The sequence below is a fragment of the Artibeus jamaicensis genome, unplaced genomic scaffold (genome assembly GCF_021234435.1).
Source record: "Artibeus jamaicensis isolate MK-2021 breed Jamaican fruit bat unplaced genomic scaffold, CSHL_Jam_final contig_548, whole genome shotgun sequence".
Classification (NCBI taxonomy): domain Eukaryota; kingdom Metazoa; phylum Chordata; class Mammalia; order Chiroptera; family Phyllostomidae; genus Artibeus; species Artibeus jamaicensis.
The window spans coordinates 10,905,052-10,924,551 of record NW_026521883.1 but is presented as its reverse complement, the minus strand read 5'-3'; the positions used below and the strand labels follow the sequence as shown (position 1 = coordinate 10,924,551).

Here is a 19,500-nt window from a genome sequence, read left to right as displayed (position 1 = left end):
CTTGGTTTGTTTCGGTTCTCTACTTAAGTGCCCGATTTTTAGGTCTGGACTGTAACAAAAATGGCCCTCTGATTTATGGCCAATAGATTAACATAGGAAAGTGGCAGGCATGTGTTTTTAATATTCTCTGTTTCTTCAGAATTCATCGTTGCCTGAACACGCACTATTCCCTTTTCGACTAATGTGCGGTGCTGTGGGTCTGTAGCCTTATTTTCACTGCTCAGCGGCCGGCAGTGAAGCCCCCTTCAGTGAAGGAGAACGGAGGCAGGAAGTGGGAGATGTGTCCCATTTCTGAAGCGAAACCACACACAGTAGTCTAAGTTGTCACTTCACAATCCAAGTCCACACTGTTTATTTTGACATTGAAGTCCTTCTTACACGTTCTTTCAGTCTGGAACACGCTGAATCTTTATTTCCAGATCATCGCAGAACAAAGCTTTCTGTGTCTCCCAGGTAAGAGCTAGTCTATCTGCACCCATCCCAGCAGGGTGTGCCTCAGTGACCACGCTCGTGTTTATTAGCATCTGCAGTAGCCTAGAGAATCTGCTTTCCTGGCGTTTTATGGGCTTGTCACCAAGGGTCAGGGGAAAAAAAACAAATAAAAATAATGAGATGAGTTTATTCCCAGTTACCCAAACGAATGGTGAATAATTCACAGTTCTCCTGGTCTTGACCTTCTCTTTTCCTTTTCTTCTCCTTTTTTCTTGGAACTGACCTTTTATTTTTCTATCGTATCTGTTTTCGCAACAGCCTTAAATCATTTAAATGAGTTAGGGTATAAAGGAATTCAAAATCAGAGTTCAGTTTGGAGTCTTCTTCCCTTTTTAATTGTACGAGGAAGAAAATAGCAGGACTGGGAGGGAGACCCCACGAGGGCTAAGATGTATGGAGGGTTGTTCAGCTGCTTCAGCAACCGTGGGTGAGCAGTGAGGTAGCTGGGCAGCCAGCTGGGCACTCTGAGTGGGCCCACAGAGAACGCCAGGATCTTCCACACATGGGCCAGAATTGACCTGCCCTCCTAAGGCCTCTGTTTTTGCCTGTGAAGTGGGGATGAAAAAGAAAATCAGTTTGACTTTGTAACCTGTTGAGCACATCGAGGGAAAAGACACATGTGGAAGTGCCATGGACTCTTCAGCACCAAATGGACATCAGGTGTAGCAGCTCCTGGTTCTTCCACCGAGACTCAGCCTGGGAGGGCTGGTGGTGGGGCCAGGGTACGGATGTGAGTGTCCAGGGAGTTCAGGCAGGGAGAGGGATCCTGCGGGCTGGGCTGGTGGGAAAGACTGTGTATAGAAGCAGAGCTGGATGTGGAGCTGGAAGGGGGAGTAACTGGGAAGAACTGGAGAAGAGAGTGGGGTGGTGCATTTCACACAGGCACAGGCCGCACAGGCAGTTATTGCAGGGATTAGAGCTAGATCAGTTCTGCTAAAATGGAAACTTCTTACAGTGTCAGTGGGTGGGCGGGGGGTGCTGAGCCCTGGACTACGCAGTTTGAACCTGATTGCCCAACACAATTCAAAGTGCTGCGTGCATTAAAAATCATCTCCAAGCAAAATTGTAGCTGTGAACGCATAGGTGTCAGCTTCCCTTCCTTTCAGCAGGTCTAGTTCCCACTCATCTCTGCTCACCACCTTTCCGCAGAATGTCCTGGTAATTAGGGATCATCTTTCATAAAGCGCAGCTCTCAGCTAATTTGTCTGAAGATTCTGAAACACAGCATTTTAAAATAGTGACAGTTGATCAATGTAAATGTCTGCTTTTACACTGAGGTTTAACTGGGGCAAATCTTCACAACCAGCAGTGTACTTACTGATGGAATTCTGGGCAACAGAGCCGGGAGTTTTGGGGAACCTTGTGGGGCTTCAGCCTTACCATGTGCATAGCTGACTTCATTCATTCTGGCAATGTGGATGGTTAGTTGTGGTTTTCTAGTGACCCTGAGAACATCTCTTGATCTCAAAATCGTATTGTAGTTTTCTTCATCTGAAAATGGAAGACAATATCATAGGTCTTTTCCCAGCATTCTGTATTGAATGCTGTAAGCATGCTTATTGGTTCTCTTAGTGGGGGTAGAAAGGCTGACTTGCCCTCCACCCACCCATTAGATAAGTACATAGTCAGTCCTTCTCTGGGGCAGGTACTGTGGTAAGCAATACACATGGTCCCTGCCCTCAGGGAGCTTCCGGGTATTCCTGACTGAGGTGGCGCTGGTTCTTTTTCGAGTTTCTGATTTGCCAAACTGAAAAACTTCATCTTGTGTAAGCCATGAGGTTAAGTGTCTGTGGTCCATGGAACAGATTTTTGAGGAGTAAAACTAGCTGGGTATGCTGGGGGTTGGCCCTCCATTCATCCTTCAGTTAGGGTGTTAGTGTGAATAATTCCTAATGACTAATTTGTAGAAATCCGTTTAAATCTTTCCATGGAGTGCATGTTAATTCCACAAACATTTAGTAAGCATCAGCTGTGTGCTGGGCACTGCTCTAGGGCCCTCGAGACCCGAAGGTGGCAGTAGTGATAGAGTCCTTGCTCTCAGAGGACAGTGGGGGGCATGGACTTCTCATGGCAAATGCATTCCTGGTACCGTGCTGTGTATGTGTCTTATTACTGGTGCACCGCTCTGGTGACCCTGTGGATTAAGGGGCTTGTACGGAGTTTGCAAAGCAGCCCTATGAACCAACGAGTTGGTAGGAATTTTAATCGACTTGCCTGGCCTGCCACTAAGTTCACACATGTGTGGATGGTTAATCATTTCTCCTATACCCCTTTACCACCTGACCTTGTAATCACTTATTTCTAGCTAAGTATTCAAAGTCAAACAATTGTCTTGGCCTTCGATGCCTCCCCCAGAGAGAACTAAAGAGAGGTTCTTAGGTGAATGTTCTGTCTCAGTCTCTGGTCTTCCCATCCTGGTTGCAAAGGGAGCGTGGCCATCCTGGGCTTTGTGTGAGTGAGCTGTCAGCCCCGGGGGGGGGAGTCACATCAGCCATGTTCACTCACTGTGTTCCCTGAGCTGCTTGTTAGCTGGAGCTAACAAGTTGGGAATGTGGGAGACTGCGGGCGTCTCTCCACTTGGACTCTGCCCCAGGGCTCTCACTGGTTGGGAAGTGGTATGTGGGCCCTGGGAAGGAGGCAAGATTATTAAGGAAGGCGTTTGGCTCCCTGATAAAGCCAGACTGGATGTGAGACCAAAATAAGACACTGGGCCTTCTCTTCTCTTGGCCCATCCTTGAATCAAAGACACCTGACTCTCCGTGAATGGTTGACCTGACTTACCTTCCTAGATGGTGATAAACAGGTCCTGTGTGTGCCTGGTGAGCTCAGGATATAGAGTCTGAGTGTTACCTGAAAGGGGCCTGAGCCCAGACGGCCCAGGAAGACAACACAGGGGAGCACATGGGATGCTGGCCTTTGCTTTGGAGGTACCTGTGGGTAGGTGGGCAGCTGTGACTCAGTGACTATACATTCATCCTTGTCGGATGAGCTATTCTTCTTCCCTTGCAGAAGAGCAGGTAAGGGGTAGAGAAAAGGGGAAGCTCTTTTTAGAAGGTTTTTTTTTTTGAGAGAGAGAGCAGAATTATTCACAGGAGACTGAGATGTAAACATAGACAAACAATAGCTTTTATATAGGCCCATGTTTTATTCTGACATTTGGTTATGGGATGCATGCTGTTATCAAACAGGGTTGTATTTCTCCTGCTGAGAGGTGAGCAGATGCAGGGAAGGGGGCAGGTACGGCCGTGGTAATTTGACAGAGCGGTTTTCTAGTATAACAGAAGAGTCAGTGGCTGGAAGGAGAGGGTGGGGATAGTGGACAGCATTTATTCTCTTGAAGGGTCCTACTGAGGCATGGTGGCCTGGCCCAGTAGTCCTGCTAGGCCAGGGCACACCCCTGTTCTTCAGGGTAGCATTTAGAGCCAGTGGCGCCTCCCATAGTCTGCCCTTGCACAGGGACTTCCTGAGATGCCAGCCCTCCCCTATAGGGTGCAATTTCTTTCTTCTGTGCACTTGGGTTGAGGGCATCTGACTGGCCTCTGAGAGAACATCCTGGGTGTTAGGAGTTACCTGCTCTACAAACAGCCTCACAGCTCCTCCTAGAAAAAGCCCATCGTATGACTTGAATAAAGATGAACTCAGGAACTGTATAATGAATAGGGTTACTACAAGGTGAGCTCCATCTAGACAGGAATCCTCCCAGTGCTTGCTATCTAATGCCTATGGTATCTAGTATTACTGGGTGCATAATTAACAGTAAAGTAAAGTTTGCAGCTCAGGTGGTAGCTGAATACAGTATGCTGCTTCCAGTGTTTCTCCCTTCCCCATGACTAATAGTAACAACAACAAACCCTGACCTGTACTTTCTATGTGCCTTTAATTCTCTAGCAAGCTTATAAGTAGATCCATTATTGTCTCCCATTTTATAGAGGAGGAGACTGAGGCAGATTGCAATTAAGTAACTAGCCCAGTGTGGCAATTGGTAAGGCAGGGGTGGGGTTGGACCACCTCATGGCCCTTGCTTATCAGGGCAGAGATCCAAGGGGTGGCTGCTCGCCCTGACCAATGGTGGACATTTCTGTCAGACACCAGGAGGCCTTGGCTGAGCTGGGCTTGTTTGTCCCAGAGTGGACTGGGTGAGGCTGGGCAGCCGGCACTGCTGCCATCATGCTGGGTTGTTTACGTCTCCCTGGGACTGACAGGTGTTTACTTTAACAGGAGAATGTCTGAGTTTCACCACTTGTTCCATTGGCTCGTCATCACAAAGGATGGCACAGAAGGGTCTCTGTTTGTCCAGGCAGCCTTCACACGTACAATCAGGGCAAAAATGATCCGAGTGAGAAGAGAGTATGAAAAGGAAAGTAATGCATCTTTCAGGAATTTATACTTCGTCTTTTAGCAATAAGACAAGCAAACAAACAAAAAAATACTTAAGGTCCAGCATGGAAGCATATACATTCAAATTGGGGTAAAGAAAAAAAAGTAACAAGGATAAGGTCACAAAAGAGAGGCAGGATTCGACTAGAACAACACTACAAGAAATGGCACACACATTGACTGTGAGCCTTCTTGCAGCCAAACCTGAGAGGGAACTCTGGTCAGCTCTCTTAGACTCCCTGCCCACAGAGCAGGGATCAAGGAAGGGTGAGGATGCAGGAAAGTGGAAGCGAGGGCCAGTTTCTGCACCAGTGCTGTGCTGTCCTGATGGGTCGTGATGGAGAGCGGGCGTCGGGCTTTATCAAGACGAGTTGTCTGAGCTGCGTGGTTTTTGAAGGCTTCGGTGGATGTGCAGTGAAACTTCTCACAGGTGTTGAAAATACGTGTCACCTTTAGCTGACATTTCTAGGTTACTGTACGTTTTAATCCCACTTTCCTTTTTGTTGTCTCCATTTTGCAAGTATCTCCCTGTGTCATGAGTGATATTAGACGCGGCTGGGGCCACGTGTCCGGTGGGGTGATGAACAAGTCACTGTGCACTTCGGTTTGGATCTCACTGAGCTCTTCTTACATGAGTGATCCTCTCAAATAGTAGTAGTGGTAGTAGTAGTAACAGTAATAATAATAACAATACTTTGTTCCTATGCCTGCTTGTATAGCTTATAAATCATTCTTTGTGTACATAATTTGCACATTTCCATGAAGGAAACTGCTGGTCTTGTTTTGGGTTTTTTTTTTTTTTTTGCTTCATGCTTGCTTGGGAACATTTAGTCATAATAAAACACAGAGCTAAGAAGAAGATGAAGAAATTGGAATCTTTTAGTCTTCGACCACTGTAGTGCTCTTTCAGAGTGACTGACACAGTTTTTTGGTGTTTTTGTGTAAAATGTTCCCATGTAGTGATAATGATGGTGTTTGCAGTAGTTGTTTTTGAGATGGTATGAAAGTTGAGGACATGAACCTTGTAATGAATCTCTGGGCATCTTGTTCTATTGAGTGCCCTGAACTAAGGATAGTGGCCTCTATTCCATGGCCTCCCTAGTGAGATGATAAATTGTGGAGACAGAGGGAACTCCATAGGAATAGTTGGCCAAACACCGCGTGTCTTCTGGTCAGTTTCTTGCATGGGAGCCCATGGCTTCCTGCTCTCTGAGTGGAAGGAAGAGAGGTAATGGGGCCCACAGTTCCAAGGCATCATAGGCCTGGCATTGTACCTGAACCATGGACTCCTAGTCCAGTGCCCTCTCCCAGAACCAAGACTTGCCTGCTCGTCTGCACTCACCCAGACCCGGGCAGCCAGCAGCATGCACAGGGCCCAGAACAGAGATCAGGTGTGGTGAGGCACCTGCCTCCAGGAAGGGCACTGAGCAGTCCCGGGGCTGCCCCTAGGACCACAGCTGGGGAAAACCATGTCTATGCAGATAATGTGTGGATATGGAGTTGGCAGTGACCCCGTGATACAGACTTCTGGATAAAAGCCTTAGAAGCATGAATCAGAGCTACCACCTGTTCCTTCACCCCCTTTTAGCAGCTCCTCAAAAAGATGAGTCTGTACCTGCTGGGCCAGCCCCTCTCCTCACCTCTCCCTGAACCTGCTGCTCTGGCCTGACCCCTCCACGAAGCTGCTCTTATCTCAGCTGCCAGACACTGCCAAGCTGCAGGATGCAGTTGCCCTGTCCCAGCTCTCACGTTCCCTGAACTGCACCAGCATTTAGCACAGTCGATCTCTTCCTGCTGTTTGATGCACCTTCTTCTGGCCCTACCCTCTCTCCGCTCTCTGCCCTCACCTGCCACTAGGCATCCTTATTGGTTCCTTCTTCTTGTTCTGATTTTAGAATGTCTTTCCAAGTCTCAGTTTTTGGGTCTCTCTCTCTCTCTCTTGCTTACTCCCTACGTGATCTTTCTAGTTCCAAGGATTTACGTATGAGAGCACCCTGTTACGTTGCCTTGGTATCAGACTCGCCTCCACCTTTCCACTGAGTACACCCCAAACCTGTGCCTCCAGCAGCTTTCCCCACCTTGGTGAATAGCTTCTTCATTTTTCCAGTTGTTTTGGATAGAGATTTTCCTTCACTGTTGCATGAGTACTTTTTATGCTTCTCTCTTTCCCTTCTTCCCAGTTCTTTGGGTTTCTCTCCTGTGTTCCCCAGCCTCCATCCTATAGTCTCCTGCTTCTGTCCGCTCTCTGCTTCCCCATTTGCCCCTTTCTCCTCGCTCCCCTGGGCGTCTCTGCTTCCTTCTGAGCGCCTGTGTTTACTGTTCTACTGTGGCTTCATGTCATCCCTCTGTCTTGCCCTTTGATTGAATCTGTCTCCCTGCTCAGCTATACAGACCATTCATTTGCTCTGCAGAATGCCTCATTATTAGCCTGGGAGGAGCAGCCTTCATGCAGGGACACTTATACTACTTCCTAGTCTCAGGGAATGAAAGAGATTAATCATCCCGTCCTCTGTGGTGCATCCCATAAATTGCATCCATGACAACATCAAGTTCGTGGCCTTCCCCACTGAATCTTACCACCAGCCATGCTCACGGATCTCAGTGGTTCATGAAATCCCACATTGTCATCAGCCCCAGGGGACAAATTATCCCACTGAGTGATCAACATTACAGCACATTTGTCTATTTCTACCCTTTAAATTTTATTTTCCCTGGTTGGGGAATTGGTGGGCTAGATGGGCCTGCACAGAGAGAGTTGGATAGAGCCTTTTATATAAGGCTTTAAACATTCTTGACACTATAGATGGGAAATCATAGGAGATTTTGAACTTCTCTGCTGTGTCAACAACCGAACCATTGCCCAGGCTGTGGAAAATTAATTCAGTTTTGGACAGACTCCCACTGAACACTGCTATCGAGAAGTATATCTTGACATTTCTTAAGTAATAAAATTCTCACATTTTCACAGGCAAAATTTATTCAGAATGTAAGTAGAGGTCAGAATGACTTTATGGTTGCGTGGTCTGAGTTGTTGCTTCAGAGAGTGTGTGTACACCCTGCCTGTGGACGCCAGAGCATCTGTTTAAGAATATCCTCTGTATCCAAGTGACTTTCGTCACCTGTTGTCAGGAAGCCAGCAATCAGTTGAGCCTGCTAAGCAGTGACACCCCAGAGGCACCCATTTGTGGTCTTGCCACTCAGCCTGTTGTCCTCTAGCGTGTTGGTCACCTCGCTGCTTCTTAACACTTGATTCTCAAGTGGGCAAGAGGCATAGAGGGGGCTCCAAGGTACCGCTTTGCTACCCAAAGATTGTCTAAGAAAAGATGAAAGAGTGGGAGCTTGAAATTCCCATGGATTTGTGTTATGCAGTGCAGCTCTAGGATTTAACAGCTATTAACTGAAAGTGTTTACTTCATTTGCCAGGGTGACAGGTAGCTGGGTAAGTCTTCGCTGGTTCTCAGGTGCAGAGAAGATGCCTCCCTCTTGTGCACAAGCCGTGCACTGACAGGCTGGCTTGGGAGGAGGGGGTAGCTTCTGGCCCCAGAATAGAGCAGGTAGGCAACATAGACTAGAAGCCACCAACTCAAAGTAAATGCACCAAATTGTTGGTTTTAAAGTTTAGAAGGAAATAATTCATGAATTAATTCAAACCTAGCCTAACCCTGTTTGTTTTCTAAAGCCATTGTGCTAGATGAGTAACAAAATATCCCGGTAGTTTGTTTGAATGAAATAACAACTGAATTGGCATTTTCTTCCCTTCCAGAGCCCTGAAGAGCGAGCAGCTGTCTGCCACACTGGGTGTTTAAAATGGGCCACTCCAGCCTCATCAGTGATGGCTCTGTATTGGTCTGACATTGTTGCCCCCTTAGGATTCAGTTCCACCATGAACTATGCAGGGCTGATATCACCACACCTACTTTATCTGTGGGAAATGGAGGCGTGGGTGATTCTTCCTTTGTCCCCAGGAGCTGGCGGGCCTGGGCACTGACACTGTTGGCAGAGGCACGTTCAGGAGACAGCTGTGGGTGCCCAGTGCTCTCTGCCCTCACCTGAAGGAGAAGAACCTGGGAAATCCCACTCCCAATGGACCCGTTAGAAAACCCCAAGTAGGGAACAGCCTCAGAGGAGGAGGCTTGGTGGCTGAAGGCTTCTGTGTCCCTTCCTCTCAAGGGACTCTACTTGCCATACTGTGGTAATGTTAGCCCCAACATTACATGCTGCTCTTATTTTAAAGTTTTCCAAAAATCTAGTTTTTAGCTTGTATTTGTATCCAAAGCATTCTCTTTAATTGCTGCTGTAGTCTCGTTTGATTTTTAAAGCTGGTTTAGAGCCCGGTGTTTTTCCCTCAAGAAAAACGATGATCTTAACTGGCAGGGTTTGTCTCTTCGTGTTCCCCAGACGCTCTAAGTGGGAGTCTCCAAATCACCTACGAAGATGGTGGCCCTGTCCTTAAAGATCTGCGTCCGCCACTGCAACGTGGTGAAGACTATGCAGTTCGAGCCGTCCACAGCCGTGTACGATGCGTGTCGGGTCATTCGGGAACGGGTACCTGAGGCACAAACTGGTCAAGGTAGCAATTGGTTGTTCACTGGTTTCTTGAAATGTGTTTGTATGTTCTTCACTTAGTCATGAAAGAAATGGAGGCTCCGAATGACAAGCATGGCCCCCAGTGTCTGTGTTTCAATTGAAATATCTCCGTAGCCTGGACGCTGCTTGCTTCCCGTGTGAGGCTTGGGGTGACAGTGACTGCATCTGCCCTTGAGTGATGCCCATCGCCGTGGCCCTCCCCTATATCAGCACTGGGCTCTGCAGTTTACGAGTCGTTCTTCAATGCAGCCATCTCATTTGCCCATAAAGGACAAATGATGCTGCCGTGACAGTCACTGGTGCTGTAGCTCCTGAGCCGTTCCTTATGTGTGAGGAACTGTCCGTTGCCAGCAGCCCAAGGAAGACCGGAACTGCCCCTGGGACCCAGGGCAAGACTTATATTTCGAGTGCTTTGAAGGGGCTTTATAAATTTTATCTCAAACCTTTTTAAAAAAGGCATTTGTTTTTATATGTTTTGTTTAATATTTAGTTAAACCACTAACCCCTGTTAATCTGAATTTAAACAAAAGCTACTCATACAATTTTTCCATTTCCTTTTGTCTTCTCACTACATTTTCTTTCTTTATTTACTGATTAATTGCCCAACACTTGAGAAATTGGGACTACTCCCAAACTGATAAACCTTTGGTATGAAAGTCTATAAAATTTATCTTAAAAATTGGAAGCATAAAATCAAACATAGCATTAAGGGTAATTACAGGGGGGACAGATCTTCTTCAAAAGAGCCATTTCTTACTAAACTGCTGACCTTTTTGATGTAAAGCATCATTTACATTATTCAAAAACACTCCATTATTTCTAGATTACCCAGAAATAAAATTTGCTTACTTCCCCAGCCTTATTTCAAGATCTAGTTGTTTAATCATTTATGGTGTCTTTACTGTTCTGTTACCATTTTTCTCCCAGGGTCCCCAACCCCCTCTGGGTTAGATTGCTTTATAGCTCAAGAAGCCCAAACCTTTAAAGATCTGAAATTGGTTTTCTGTGAAACAACAGGAGTTCCGACCCTCACCTGGGCCCCTGGGGCTCCCTGAACCACATTAAGGAGGAGACCATCCTTAGACAGGAGATGATTCCGCCTTCCTCCTGCCACTGCCCTTCATGCCTCTGGGACCAGATAGGAGGGTCTCTATGGAGAACGTGGACTGTGTCATAATTCAGTGACGTGGAGGACAGAAGCTTCATTTCACATGAAGGGCGAACTCCGGCTTACCTTCCGTGATACTGTATTAGGATGACGGAGGCATTATTCCAAATGAAAAGGCTCCTTTGGCCCCTCTGTGCTTAAGTGGCTTTGGGCTCAGAGGGTCTCTGCATTTGTTTTTCTCCATGTCTGTTTTGTCATTCTTTATGGGCTCTTGGCCTGGTTTCTATAGCAAGCGATAAGAAACAAAGCCAAATTCAGATAGAAAGAAATTTGGACTGCTTGTTCTTGATACTGTATTTTCCTAAATTCTAACACAACTGGTTTTAAGAAACATCAACCTTGTCTGAAAGTATTGGATTTTCAGCTCAGTCCTTATTCCTCCCCCGACCCCCACCGGCTTTGGTGCCAGTGGCTGTTCCTGGTGTCAAAACGAAACTTCCCCCAGTGAAAGGGAAGGCGCACGTTCTTGCCCAGTCAGCAGGCTCAGGTCCTGGATGGCAGTGATGGCTTCATCACCTTGTCTTCTGTATGTCTTTCTGTTCATCTTCCAGCTTCTGACTATGGGCTGTTTCTCTCTGATGAAGACCCCAGGAAAGGCATCTGGCTGGAAGCAGGCAGAACACTGGATTACTACATGTTGCGAAATGGGGTATGCCGCTGATCTCGTTCTTTCCCATCACTTCTTCCCGGAGCCTTCTGTAGAAGCCAACATAATTATGCTTGAAAGAAAAGGAGAGACCCAGTGATTTATTTTGATTCAAGGGCATCTTATTAATAGTCTTGATCTAACGTATTTTGTAAGGGTTGTGCAGGTAGTGATAGAAAATATCAGCCGTCCAAATTCTTGAAATGCCACGGAGTAATTAAAGCAGTTTGTGGTTAGTATTTAAAAGTGTTTCTACATGCCATTGTTGGACTTAGTAGTTAGGAAAGAAGAATCAGTGTTTTCCCGTAAGTATGTAGGAAGTACCCTGCTGAATGGTGATAGAAAGCAATAATGGATCAGAGGGAAAATAAAAAAGGAATCCTAAGGGTAGTTAGAGATTGAATATTAATTCATGTTTTATTTACATAAAGAAAAGTTATTATTAGATGTACATTTAATAAGGATCCTTAAAAGTAACAACCAAAAATGGTTGTGCTAGGGAAGTGGAAAGAGGTAATGAGTAAACAGTGTTAAACGTTCTGTTTGGCTTACCCTTCGAGATACTATGTTTTGGTATATCGAATACTTGGATCCGATTGGTCAGTATTCCATAAAGCAAGAGTAAAGTATGTGTTGCCAGTTAATTTTTCCCTCCATAATTCTATTTTTAAGACGTGTAATAAAAAAAGAAATCTCTATTTAAAAATCACTCCTCATTTATTACCCTTATTTGGCCTTGCCATTACGGTGAAAACCCGTTTGACTGTGATACCCCACGACTATGAAGAGTTATAGGGGCATTAATTATGTCCTCCATGACATGGATATTAAACATTCCTTAGAACTGTGTAAGAGATAATTGGAGGAGCACGCTACTGTGTTTTTAAAAGTCAAGTAGGAATTTTCCTCTGCTAATTCTTATTAGAGCAGATAATTCCCAGCCCGTCAGGAGGGCATATGCTACTTTCAGCTTACAGAGGTTAGTTTTCAGTACTTATCAACCATAAAAGTATTCTTTGGGTGCAATTCCACTATCAGATTTTTAAGCATTCTTGATGAAAGAAATTATTTAGCCCTAGATTTTCTGTACTAGTGGCAAAAATCTCACGAACACTTTGAAGGGAGAAATCAGCATATGCTAGGGAAAATCCATTTTTTCAAAGAAGGTGTCCAAGTTCATTGTCTAGTTCCACACGCAGTGTGAAATGCGCATCTGGTTTTGCCCTAGGATATTTTGGAGTATAAAAAGAAACAGAGACCCCAGAAAATCCGGATGCTGGACGGGTCTGTGAAGACGGTGATGGTGGACGACTCCAAGACGGTTGGGGAGCTCCTGGTGACTATTTGCAGCAGGATAGGTGAGTGTTCGCCTGCCTCGGTTCTGGTTCTTGCTTTGCGTTAATTATGTGCCTCTGCTTTTCCTGACCCCATTCACTGGGGAGGCCGTCTTGGATGTGTGCCAGCACATGTATTCCTGCCATTTCTAAGAGTGCGATCATTCTCTCGATTTGCAAAGGCAAGGGCTGGTGCTGTAAATTCTTGAACTTCTCACTGAGTCAACATTGAGAGCTTGTATTTTTCTTTCAAAAGACTAGGAATTTTCTAATTGAAAATAATGTTTCTGAAGTCATATATTTCAGTCTCCTACACACTACGGGACATTTTATATCACCATGGGGATAGCCTATGTATGATTGATTGTTACACAGCTTTTTTTTCTTGTAGCTTCTATTAAGCTCCTCAGAGAATAAGTCTGTTTCCTTTGTAAAGGAAACAGAGAGGGGCTTTCTAAAGCCCCTCACATATTTGAAGAAGTAGCCTGGCCTTTCTTAGTTCACTATTCATTCAAAGGAAGTCCTAGTTCCTTCAGGTACTTCTTCTTTGACATTGTCTTGCCTTGTTCTGCGTGATCTATACTTTGTGCTTGTTTCTTGAAAATTAGGAGAATTGAACATGACATTTTGAGTATAATTTAACTATCTGAAAATACTCCTTTTTAGCCCGAGTTATTTGATATGCGTTTCATGGGCAGCCCCCAACCCTCGCCTGGGTAAGGCTTCTCTCTGTCCTTTGTCACCAGAGACTCCTGGGAGTATTACAGGACCCACAGTGAAAGGGAAAATAGCAGTGTGTGATCACTAATAATATAACCTAATTTATATTTTTAGGAATAACAAACTATGAAGAATACTCTTTAATTCAAGAAACAGTTGAAGAAAAGAAAGAGGAAGGGACAGGGACTCTAAAGAAAGACAGGACACTATTACGAGATGAGAGGAAAATGGAGAAGTTGAAGGCCAAGCTTCACACGGATGATGACTGTGAGTGTCTGAGCAGGAAGGGCAGTGCAGGCAGCTGGCTCGCCAGGCCTCTACCCCCTCCCCCCCACCCCACCCCCGTCATCTGGGATCGGGGCAGGCTGTTTGGGTTTTGTTTGTTCATTTTGCTTTTTCCCCCCATTTCATCTGTAAATATTATGGTCCGTGTCACTAAAAGATTGAGACTTAAACTGAGTGACTGAAATACCACTTCACATTAAAAACGTACTGTATTTTTTGGACTATAAGACGTACTTTTCCCCCAAATTTGGGAGGAAATGGGGGTGCATCTTATAGTCCAAATGTAGCTTACCTGGCTCACTGGGGGATGGTGGCAGTGGAGCAGGGATGCACCCCCATTTTCTCCCAAATTGAGGGGTGTATCTTATAGTCCAAAAATAGGGTAATCTCTTAATATCAAATACACACGTCATGTTTACATTTTCTTCATTGTCTTCTAAAAATTTTTTTCAACAATTTGTTTTAACTGGGCTCCAAATAATGTTGAATAATATGTTGCTTACTTCTTTTAGTCTTGAGGATTTCTCCTCATCTTTTACATTCTTTTTTCTTCAAATGTTTAGGAACATGAAAACAGATTGTTACTTGCATAGAATTTTATACGATCTCAGATTTGTTGATTGCTTACCTATGGTGTCATTGAACATGTTCTTCTATTCCTTTTAATTCCTAAGACCCAGAGGCTTGATCAGATTCTTGTGTGTGTATTTTTTCAAATAAAGACTTCGTATGTGATGTTGTGTACAGTAAGTCCTCATGTAACATCATCAATAGGTTCTGCAACTTTAAGCGAAATGTTGTATAATGAAACCAATTTTTTTACAGAACAGTTGATATAAACAAGATTTAAGTTCCTGCAGCATCTCATCAACGTTATAACAAAATAACATTTTATTCAAGGACCTGCTGTATTTCCATCAGGGAATTGTGCTTGGGTGTCTCTCTTTTTGTGCTGTTAATGGCCACTGATGACCGCTGACTAGACACATTATTTCCTTAGGGGTTACAAAATGGCAACGTAATTCTCTCATAGGAAAGTAGTCTTCGTGACCACGTGGTTATTATTTGGAAAAGCCGTTACATACACCCCAGGTGTCACCAAGCCTGTGCTGTATGCACCTGGCTGCCTGACCCGCCCCGCCCCCTGCCACCCAGAGAACCGTACTTCATGCACAGGTCACGTAGACCTTCCCGGCCTCTTTCTTTCACTGTTCTTGCTCTTGCTCTTGCCGATGCATTGGGAAGATGTCATCATCGTCATTATGTTTATTGATCTTCAGTGGGACCTTCATTTCCTCTGACCCTTTCTCCATTCTCTTTTTCTGCCTCATGTGATTCCCAGTTGCATACTTTTTAAGAAGTGGGACTTTAGTAGACAAATCCCAAGAATTTTTATAATGTGCATGATACTCTCCTAGGTACTGTGGAAGATGAGGGTAAGCCAACACACTTGTGTGCTAAAGTTGCTTACAATCTAGTGAAGCGTGTAATGAATGCGACAATGGATGTGTTAAGGGCAGGGAGGAGTGTAGGAATGAGAGCTGTGGAAAGAGTAGAAAAGTGATCACTTCCTCTGCACCTTGATATCAGCTGGGCGTTTTCTGAATGAGTGGGATTCAATTTGGGCCGTGGGCAGGGTTCTACCATCCCCCACTACCTGAGTGTCCCCTCCCCCAGTCACTGTAATTTTCTTCCTCTTTTCTATTTAGGGTTGGAGGTAACTCATTATGCTCAAAGTTTATAAATTATTTCACCTGATGAGACTAAAGTATCCACTTTTGACTTAAAGGAAAATGCTGACTTTGTTGTCTTGGCATAAAGCACTGATTTTCTTAAGTTTGTAACCCCCAGAGGGAAGGGGAATTTTCTTTCATTTTCTTTCAGTATGTCATATGGTGCATGGTGGCATATGTTAGATTATTTTGCAGTGTTAAAAACTTACAGTTCTAATATAAGAAGTAAGTGTGCTGAATATCAGCATTATAGACATGTGCATCTGTATTAAGCCGCTGTTTTGATGAATCCCCTAAACTGAGAGGAAAATAAGCACAGCTCACTTGTCTGCGGCCTTGTGTTGCAGTAAATTGGCTGGATCACAGCCGAACTTTCAGAGAACAAGGAGTCGACGAAAATGAAACGCTGCTGCTTAGAAGGAAGTTCTTTTACTCAGATCAGAACGTGGACTCGAGGGACCCTGTGCAGCTGAACTTGCTTTATGTTCAGGTACTATATTTGATGCTTGGACATTGAGGCTGGTGAGAGTCCTGGGAGCCCCTGCTGTGTCTTGTGCTGAGCAGGAGTGGGGCTCTGGCTTCTGTCATATGTATGGCATGCAGTTTCTGGGGACACTGTTCCTGTGTTCCTCACATGTGTTCAGTTGTGGTGTGGGTTGATGTTGGACATGAGCTGCGGGCCATTCAGTGGAGGGCCTTTCTTTGGCCTCCCAGATGGGGACCTGGTGGGCAGGACTGTCTCTCTCTGCCTGGCTTTGTGGCACTTAATTGGTTCACCTCAAATGCACTAACGCTTTCTTAGCTAACATTTTAGAATACATGCGAATAATGGTCAGAAAAATCAGTATTTCTCAAAAAAAATTTAAAAAGTCAGTACTTCTTGTTAACTGAACAATATTTTCTCAATAACCTTTTTTCTTTACTATTAACTAATTTGCAAACTCAGATGAATCCTTTAACTTACCTGACTTGCAGTTTCCCATGTGTAAGATGTGGGTTTTGCATTAGACAGTCCCCAAGGTTTCTTTTGGCTCAAGGAAAACATCAATCTGTCTCTGTTTTCTCAGGTCTCTTAATTCTTTCCTTTCCTCCTTCCCTTTTCTGTTCTTCTATCCATCAACCTATGTGCCCACGGGAAGAAAGTGCAGCCACAGCATCACCTGTGTTTATAAATAAAGTTTTATTAGAACACAGCTCAATTGTTAACATATCACACATTGGTAAATCCACTCATGTGTCACATTGTTTCTGTTGTCTGTGGCTGCTCTCATGGTCCAATGGAAGGGTTTGGTAGTTTTGACAGACAGCATGGCCCACATGGTCTGGTATGTTTACTGTCTGGCCTCTTATAGGAAGCATTTGCTGATCCCGTAGTTAGTGGATGAAGAGTGGTATGGAAGGACAGCTGGGGAGAAAGAGGCTGGAAGGCTAGAAGAAAGGGAGATAGGGCAGTGAGATGCTACATGTTTACGGTTCAGAGCCATGGCTCAGCATGTCCATCTAGGTGGTCTAAAGACTGTGAAACTAGAGAAAGGAAAGAAAGAAAAAGCATAAATAGCAGCAGCAGCAGCGATGGGTGAAGAATTGAGAGGGGAACTTGGGACATTGAGTTCCTGATTTTAAGCCTGTGTTTGCTTATCATTTCCCCTAACTGGCTGTAGTATCGAGTTCTTGTGTCTGACTGTCTCTCTCCTCCCTCCCCCTTCTTTATCTTGGGATGGGGGTTTTTACTTCTAGGTAATTTTTCTGTTCACTTGATGATTTAGGGTAATGGAAAGTATGTTCTGTTTCTTCCTTCCCCCCTCCCCATTTATTCAGTTATTTCACTCTTTGCCTCTATTTTTTGTGATCCACTTCTGCCTCCCTAGACTAGACTCAAGCTTTAGTTTCCGTATACTGGACACTGCTGATGCTGCCCGTCTGTAGGCAGTTCAGGGCAAAGACTTGCTTTCTTTCTGCAGTAATCCTATTGTGCTATAATCATCCACAGTGCCCTGCATGCCTCACTGGGTTGGCTGGCACATTGTCCCCTTGCTCCACAGAGAAGATGCACTCAGGGGCAGGAACGCGTCCGTAGACAGGATATGTCATTCCCCCAAGCTCCTGATGCTGTTTGCTTCCTCTTGTGTTTCAGGCTCGGGATGATATCCTGAACGGCTCCCACCCTGTGTCCTTCGAGAAAGCTTGTGAGTTTGGAGGATTTCAAGCCCAGATACAATTTGGACCTCATGTGGAGCACAAACACAAACCTGGATTCCTAGAGTAAATGATCCTTTGGCTTTCTTTTTTTCTCCTCTGTTTTTCTCTTCACTCTTTGTTTTTGAGCTAGCTGTATAAAGTATATAGAATAGTTTCAATCAATTGCAAGGTTTTTAGCTTGTACTCAGTTGAGTGTATGATAAAATGTATAGACCTTAGGGAAAGCAAGTGGCCTGGAAACTCAGGGTTGGGATGACTGTGAAGGTTATCTACTCCAAGTTCAGGCAGCCTGTGATTTCCTCTGCCCATTAGAATATTTCTTCTAAACAGTGGGCCAAATTTTGTCATTTTGAATTTTTAGTTAAGACTCCCATATGAGAACAACAGAGCATAAAACACAGTGTCATGTTTTTTATCACAATCTTACGAATTCTCCATTGCTCCAAGAGGATGATGTGTGCATGAAGTACTTCTCCACTCTCTTCACCCATCTGGTCTATGGTTCTCTTTTATAAGATGACAGGGGGTGTCTTTTTCTGGCTCAGAGATTGGAGAAAAAGCTGACCCTGTAGATTCATCCTGGCCCCATAAAACATCAGCATTAAGGTTGGTTTCCTAGAAATACCCGCAAGAACAAGCCCGGCTATTCATTGGTTGCTGTTTTGATCTCCCATCTGTTTTGACCTGGGCTTCTCCAAGGGTTTTGTGTGTTTTTTCCACTGCTAACATTCACTTCCTTTATCTGTCAGTCTCCCCCCTTTTCTGTTTCTCTTCTGCTTCCCTCTAGGGCAGATGAGACATTCGGCTGGGCCAAAAAGAAATCACTCCATAGAGTCTTGACACGATCAGTATCATGACGTCACCTAAATGCGACTTGTAGAGGCTTTGGAAGTGGGGACCTGACTGGGGGTGGGTGGTGCCAGATTTCCTGCAGGATGCGCCAGTGTGAGATGTGTTGAGAAGGGCATCCATTTTATTTTGTCCAAGGGTACAGAGGGGAGAGGATAACGTACATGCTTTTTTGGTCTTGACCCCTCTTTCACTTTTGTGGAAAGAAGTAGGGACCAAGCACATGCCCTATAGTAAGAAGAAAACCTGACTTTCCTCCTGGCGGCAGAGAACGCCTGGCTAACAGGTCTGAACTGAGTTGTTTCAAAAACAAAAAAACTCTCCCCTTGGGTTAACGGATCCCAGGGAGCCTTTCCAAAGTGACGTTTTTGTCTTGCAATATACCATATGGTGACCTTGAGAATGGCTTTGAGCAGGTTCTGTCATTTCTTTGGTTTTATTTCCACCAAATGAGTCCTGTGGCCAAGTGTTCTCAGGCCCCATTTATATCCATTTGGTCTGGCTTCCTTCCTGCAGGGGCTGCAGGAAGCTTGCCTTTCTCTGTGTTCTGTGACACCCCAGATGCCTTACAAAAGACCATGTGCACACCATCTTTTAGGAGTTTCATATTCCCACATTCTAACCCCACAGCTGGTTCCTCAGATACACTTGGATTGTGACGTATCCTCAGATACTATGGATTATGGCCGCAGAAATTCATAAACAGCAAGAGCTCATTAGGTCCTGGCGGAAACATCTTTTGTTTCTATTTCTTTGAGTGAATGATGAAGAACAGGAGAAAAGATTTATGGACCAAAAACTTTCAAATAAGATACTTTCCTGTTTGTAGGCTTTCTCAACTGTAAGCCCACATGGCCCTGATGAAAAGGTGTTCTAAATGCAGCCATGCATTCAGTGCCTAAAATGATGCTGCTGCCCTGGTCATTTCATTATGCCTTTTCTCCAGAGTTTCGGGACCGCCAATTCTCAGGGCTCTGTTGTGCATTCAGAGAGTAGTGTCTTTTATGCACCCATGTGGAAGGAGAGTCACAGAGAGGAGAACTGGCCTGTGCAGCTACATAGAGTTTTTTCTGCAAGTGGCTTCTGACTCCTCGCACTGCGTCCCGTCAT

At 44.9% G+C, this 19,500-nt stretch overlaps 1 protein-coding gene across 7 annotated transcripts in view; it reads left to right on the top strand.

The window, feature by feature from the left end:
- TLN2 (talin 2) overlaps positions 1-19,500 on the top strand; it is a 409,343-nt gene that overhangs the window by 215,989 nt on the left and 173,854 nt on the right. For all 7 annotated transcript variants that reach the window (XM_053670053.1, XM_037151006.2, XM_053670051.1 and 4 more), the window contains 6 exons: positions 9,268-9,439; positions 11,176-11,273; positions 12,499-12,628; positions 13,439-13,591; positions 15,690-15,832; positions 17,477-17,604. In XM_053670053.1, the coding sequence (XP_053526028.1) occupies positions 9,304-9,439; positions 11,176-11,273; positions 12,499-12,628; positions 13,439-13,591; positions 15,690-15,832; positions 17,477-17,604 (788 nt within the window). In that variant the 5' untranslated portion in view covers positions 9,268-9,303. The remainder of the gene's footprint in view (positions 1-9,267; positions 9,440-11,175; positions 11,274-12,498; positions 12,629-13,438; positions 13,592-15,689; positions 15,833-17,476; positions 17,605-19,500) is intronic.